The sequence below is a fragment of the Brachyhypopomus gauderio genome, chromosome 1 (genome assembly GCF_052324685.1).
Source record: "Brachyhypopomus gauderio isolate BG-103 chromosome 1, BGAUD_0.2, whole genome shotgun sequence".
Taxonomy (NCBI): Eukaryota; Metazoa; Chordata; class Actinopteri; order Gymnotiformes; family Hypopomidae; genus Brachyhypopomus; species Brachyhypopomus gauderio.
The window spans coordinates 49,387,886-49,394,621 of NC_135211.1; the positions used below are offsets into that span (position 1 = coordinate 49,387,886).

Here is a 6,736-nt window from a genome sequence, read left to right on the forward strand (position 1 = left end):
AAGCATTTGAAGGACAGCCTTTATTCCATAAGGGTTTGATCTGAGGTGGTGAGCTTCAGGCCACTTCTGTAAAGACAACTCTTCCACTGGACACCACCGCAGATTCAGGAGGAGCCTCCCAGTCTTCTGCCACATGTCTCCCTGGTGAGCAGCAAAGGAGAAAGGAAGTTCAGACCATGTAGGCAACATGGGAAACAGGGACCTGCATTGGGGATTCTACTCACTTTGCCTGCCACAGCTTGGCTCACAGCTGTCTGTTGCACTTGGATAACACACGGCTGTACTGCAGTGGATATAGACCTGGGAACAAAGTCAAACCTTAGCAAGGGCCAGACAGTGCATTGTACAAATGTCCGGGACAAGGTTAAAGCCATTACCTGGTTGTGCAAGGGAGCCATGGAGGTAGGATCCACAAAGGTGAACATCTTGAGGACAAAGCGCTTGTAATGGGTGGGGAACAGAACTGCAGACGACCCCTCAACTGGGACCAACTGAGTCAGGTAGCGGTCATCCTTGTAGGGGCACCTTTGGAATACACCAGGTCAACACCAACCTCTACTGAACACTGCAATACCCATGGGAAGCAGTTTTGGAACATACCCATTCACTAGAAGGTCCCACTCAGGAAGGCTGAAGGGGTTAGGGGAAGAGGTTGCCCAGCAACGTCCCAGGGTCAGGACAATATGGGGGTCAGACCTGTCCAGGACACGCACTTCAACATAGACCGGCTCCCTCAGCACCTTGGTCACAGGGTAATCAGCGTCCGTGTAGTAGGAGGTGTAGGCTGCCTGTGCTGTTGGCAGACAGGCAAAGTGGATTTAGAATCCCTGCATAAACCAAGCTCATACTAGCATCCAGACAGAGGATACTCACCTTCCACACAGCCCTTTGTGGTGCACTGACCATTTGCTATTCTTAGTTCTACCCTGAGGGGTCCAGGAGCAAGTACAGGTAGAGGCGGCTCATTGGCATAGTGCTGAATAGGCAGTGTTGCAACGCTCCTACCGTAATACCTACACTGGAAGTAAAGCCTGGCAGAAGAAATACAAAAAGGTGAGGACAAATCCTGCATGAAAATATGCCATGCAATCATGGTCAACTCACTCATAGTAGCTGTCCCTTGTGATTGCTCCAAGGGGACCAATTCCAACTTCATATGAAGAGGTCATCTTGTTCTCGTACACCAAGTAGTCACCCAGCTCCTGGAAGGAAGAAGGTTGTGAGGTTACATTCCTAAACATCCCACATCTAACCCAATGTAGAAGCCTCAAGCACTAACCATCACATGGGTACCACAGGCAGTTACAGGAAACTGGTAGATAGCAAAAACTGCATTGGAGTCTATTGCACCACAGGGTCCATTTTCTCCCAACAGGCTGACAGTTTCCAGGCTCAGCCTGGGCAGGGTTGTGTCCTTGGCCACCACCAAAACGAACTGGCCATCTCTCGTGCACTGGATAGTCACTGCCAACAGCAGGGAGAAAAGCAGGCCAAGTTCACCTCCCAGTTTCAAAAGCATCAAGGTTTAGCAGAGGCAAACCCTTACCTGTTCTTCCATAGTAGCAACGTCGTCCATCAAAACAGCAGTTTATAGCTTCACAGTGGGTAGCATTTAAGCCAGGTTCACCACAAGCAATCTTGACAGACTCATCTACATTACATTTCTGAGAAGCTCCAGTCGTGGTCATCTGTTGCTGTTGGTCATGTACCTCAGGAACATGGAGCTGCAGAAGCTGGGAGTTTGTTGGTAGTTGTTTATTCTCTTGTAGACTCCATGGAGATGCAGCTTCACTAGTCCAACAAGTTAAAGAAACACAAAGACCCACAAGAGCAACAGTAGCCAAATTTCCTGCCATAACCTTTAAACTGCAGAAATCTGCAAGTAATTTTGTTCTCCTCTCTGTGATCTTTTTATTTTGCCTTTCCTCCTAATTGTGACCAAGCCCTCCCCCTGTTTTGCTAGCTATTAATTATTTGCCAGCCGAGTTCAATCATGAACTCTGTGCTGTGTTCATACTTTGATGGTAAATTTGACTGGACTGCTTTTGATTGTCCCAAAAATGTTCAATCTCCAGGATTTATGAACATCTTCAAGAATTCCAGTTTGTGAATGCTTTCCAAAAGCCTTCTAAAGGTTTTGAGGGCACAAATACACAATATCATGACGTTGGAGCATGACAGAATGTGGAAACAGGATTGTGAGCAAAGGCTTGATGGTTTTGCTAAGATTGTTCAATCAGAACTCATCCTTGCTGGAAAAATGATTTGTGTGCAAAATGGTAATGAACTTCAGTATATATGTTTTGATTGGAAATTCATGACAGAAGAGAAAATGCATAGAGTAATTTGCATTGCTCGTATTCATGACCTGAATTGTATGTTGGCTGACCACATTGTATGTTTATGGATCATAGGGGTTTAGAACAAAGGATTCTTTGAGCAAATGTGAGTGTGTGATCATTTTTGTGTGTATTTGTGTTTGGAGGAGTATAATTACAGTGCTTTCCTTCTCCAATAGGTTGTTGCATGTGTAGTGTTAGGGAAATTTGCTAATGTCATTTAAGATCACAAAAGAACATTTTGATTTAGTACATGTCCTTCTGATTAGCTGAAGAGCTGTGAATAAGGTGATTCAGTTATTCAGTGATTCAGTTCAGTGATTCATTGGTAATCATGTCCTTGTTTGTGTGTAACCGGCACCATGGACGACATTTTGATTTCATAGGTGGGGGGGACAGAAATGGCTTGAGAACTGGGGTGCGGGTGGGGAGGTGTCAATTCGTTGACCTAGAGGGGTTGGTGTGTGTGGAACGTTGACGGGGGGGTTTCAGCGTGAGAACTTGGAGCGGTCGTTTTCTGGGTGGTCCTAGCGCTTGATTCATCGCTATTTAAATATTTGTTTTTAACCGTAAAAACTGCAGGGCACCAAAACCAGCTTTTGAAAAAGTGGGGGGCGGGACATGGATTTGTCGCTATTTAAATATTTAAATAGCGTCCGTGACCGGCACCAGGAGAATGTGTAGAGACAGAAAGCACTATGTTATCTGTCTGTCATCCCTCTGCTGACCATCAGCTCTTTCTGTGTACAAGTGATACATTGGTTTCTTTCGCTAAAATCAGGAAAGCTCCATATTAAGGGGAATACACATGAGACGAAAACAAACTTCTGTGCATCAGAACATGTTGTGCTTAGGATAACCATAACATTGATCCGTGTGTGGTATAAAGGAGATTGGACTGCCCTCTCTCCTCTGAGCTCTTCTGCTGTATGAGCCTCTCATGATTATTTTACATATGTAATAAAACTCTCTTTTAACCATGTCTGAGTCCTCATCTATTTTCACGAAATTTCCATGACAGTAGTGTTGTACGCTAGTATATAGCATTGTGCTAAGTCGTGTGTTTCTAGTGTGAATAGCTAAGGCTATATATTCCTTGAGGAATGGATACTTTTTGGGTTTTAAATAAATTAGATCATTTTGTATCATATACAGAGGTGGGTGGGTGTGTGTGTGTGTGTGTGTGTGAGAGAGAGAGATTTGCTGCGTTTTCAACAAGTAAATGTGATGCCATGCAGGAAGCTGAGTGAGAGTCACCTCAGAAAGTGAGATGCAGAGTGTTGGTGTGCAATGATACAGTATTCTGGTTACTTTTCTTAGTTTGATTACAGGTTTTAAACTCACCACAGAGGTGAAATGTTCATTTTGATTTCCAAGGTGTATAGAGGCCCTGCAATTACACTTACCATTTTGTTTTTAACATGTATTTCTTCTTCCTCTTAATAGAATTATGCAAAATCCCAGTTAGTGATCTGTTGGAATAAAGACTCGGAAGTGTTCATAATCCGTCTGGGTGGATGGATCCCCAGCGACTACAAGAACTTGAGTCCATATGTATTGAGTTGTTTAATGGAAATGTAACTATGGTTTTTGAGGAAGAACTGCATATGAGATTCAAGTTTGGAGGTTCTTTTGGTGTCATGTTGATTGGGTCTCACCACTCTTAATTTTACTAAGAGGTCTATATTAGTTTTAGTCATTTATTTTGACATCTCTAATGTCTACTGTATATAGACAACCATACAAGGGTAATTGTTACTGGCCAGAGTACACTGATTTTCTTGTCAAGTTATGTTATCTGTTGCTCTCGCAGATTCCTGCAGCTAAACGTGGATTTACATTCCATTGAATGTAATTTTGATAATGCTAGTGATAACATGCCTCTGAAGTTTGACATTTTTGCACCATTATTTTTCTTACAGGCAACTAGTCATCATATATTGTGCTCCATGAAACACAATTTAATAATCAGTAGTACACATATGTGTAACATTACAGCTCACACACCCCCTTCATAGGCGCCCTTGGGACTGTGTGAGTGTGTTTTGTTGTGTATTTGTCGTTGTTTTTGTATTGTGGTTTGTCTTGTCGTCTGTGTATTTGTCATCATGGTAATAAATGTTTTGTGTGGTGCACCAGTCTTTCAGCTTCCCCTCCATCATCACTATGACAATATGGTTCTTTAATATATTTGCACTGTACTTAAATACATTCAATTTCAATGGGCAGATATGCATCTGAAACAGGTAACCTAGTGCATCCCTAATTTTTCAATTATAATTTTTATATAATATATAACATTATAGTCATTATGACTTTTAGAAAAATGTTTTTTGGGGAGGTGATGTAGTGCACTGTAGCCCCTATGACTTTTGTTCTTAATGGCATTTTTAAAAGTCAAAAGAAAGAGCCGCACAAGCTGAAGGGTGAAGTGGTGAGGGATCACTGTATATATATAATATATTTAATTAAGACATTGAGATAATAACCTAGTACATTTGTAAAAGTGTTATCTAAGATAACATTAGATTAAGCTTTAACTATCCCACAACAAGGAATTTTATAGAATTAGGCAAGTGCACATAGTGCAAACAAAATTTCGTAAGGATTGAAAGATATATGAGAGGTGGACTAGAAAAAATATTATGAACAATTTAACTTCAAGGAATATTTACACAGCCATACAAGTATGAAATTTATAGAGACTTTAAACATACAGAAATAAAAAAATAGAAGATTAATGTCATTTTTTACTCTGTTTATTTAAGAACAAACAATTGCAATAAAAAGGAAGAAAATTCATTTTTTTCCCTATGAACAATTCTATTAAAAAAATTAACAGAAAGAAAGAAATAGAAAAGATGTTTTTTATACATTTTTGTATTTCTTGTGTATTCTACTTGTTTTTTTTTTTTTTTTTTAAAAACCACCTCCACCCCCCCCCCCCCCCCCCCCCCATCTTTGGAGGACAACTTTGTTTTTATGTACAGTTCAAATGACAATTATAACAATATGCAAAGTGATAATTATTGGGGTTAGGTGAACCAAGAAAAGAGGGGGAGAGAAAGAATAAAAAGGGAAAAGACAGAAGGGCAAGGGAAAAAGAAAAAAAAATTATATATATATAAATAAATAAAAAAACACAACCAACTCGAATGACCACAGCAAAGTAAAGCAAATGTACCCAAGACATTTAGCACAAATGACGTGATGTATGTATGAGTGTGTGTTTATATGTAACCTAGTAGTGCAACATAGGATAAGTGTACGGAATGTACTTACCAGCAAGGGTAGAAAGCTGCGACAACATTCCCCCAGAGGCCAGAGGTAGGCAGAGAAAGACCCGGGAATCCCACCCGCCCACGGCCCCTCCAGGAGCTGTGGAGTCCCAGGGCCGCACTTCCCAGTGACCCCCGGACAGCGCCCCCACAGCCAAGGAGCAGGTCCAGGGGAAGTAGAAGAAACAGAGCCCCCCCAGGAACAAGTATTCTACTTGTTTTGGCAACACGGTGGCTTGGTGGTTAGCACTGGGGTCTTGGGTTCAAGTCCCTGTCTGAGTGGAGTTTCCTGCGTGGGTTTCCTCAGGTGTCTCTGGTTTCCTCCCACAGTCCAAAAACATGGAAGTTAAATTGGCATTCCCTGACTAATTCTCCCTGAGTGTGTAACTGTGTCTCTGTTCAATAGAAAAGCAGGTGTCTGTGCATAAATGTGTGTGTGCTTGCAGGGGTGCAGATGGCACTGGGGACGGGGGGGACATGTCCCCTCCAGATTTATATTGACCCCATCCGAAATCTAGCATTTACAAGCATAAACGTATATATTGTACAGCTTGGTCCCCCTCACTTCAGAATTTCCATCTGCTCCCATGTGTGCTTGTATGCACAGTGGTGGATGGTGCTCTGTCACTATGGTCTGTCCTCTCTCCCCTTCCTTCCCATTCAGTCCTCCAAGGGGCTGTGGCTTCTGGTAGAGAGTACGCTGTGTGCAATTGGCTGCTTCTCACCGGTGTGTGTGTGATTGGTTGTGTAAGACTTGTACCTGTGTTAAAATTGTAAAGCGACCTTGGGTATCTTGAAAGGCAGCTACATAAATTGAACAATAATTCATTCAAAAAAATATTTATTTTCGTAATGTTAAGGCAAACTTGTTTCCATTGTTTCTAAACAAAAATATTGATTGTGATAATAAAGTATTTTGTTGTCACATACAATGTTTGGTGAAATTGTATCCTAGATCTTTTGGATCCTTTGGATCTATGAAGCTTAAATATTAAAAAGTATCAGTATCGGCGATACTGGCCCTGCATTTACTTGGTATCGGATCGATCCCACAATTCTCAGTATCACCCACCTTTAAAAGGGGAAGACAGGCTCACAGGCTTCCACTTAACCCCTCAC

The 6,736-nt window shown here is 41.7% G+C and overlaps 1 protein-coding gene across 1 annotated transcript; it reads right to left on the minus strand.

Annotated features, from left to right (window-relative positions):
- On the minus strand, positions 1-1,895 carry LOC143523567 (zona pellucida sperm-binding protein 4-like). The gene is made up of 8 exons (XM_077018105.1): positions 1,547-1,895; positions 1,280-1,464; positions 1,105-1,202; positions 874-1,031; positions 601-793; positions 378-525; positions 225-300; positions 1-141 (listed from the first exon to the last, which is right to left on the minus strand). The coding sequence occupies exons 1-8, from the start codon at positions 1,854-1,856 to the stop codon at positions 56-58; spliced, it is 1,254 nt and encodes a 417-aa protein (XP_076874220.1). The 5' UTR covers positions 1,857-1,895; the 3' UTR covers positions 1-55.
- Positions 1,896-6,736: the final 4,841 nt, after the last annotated feature.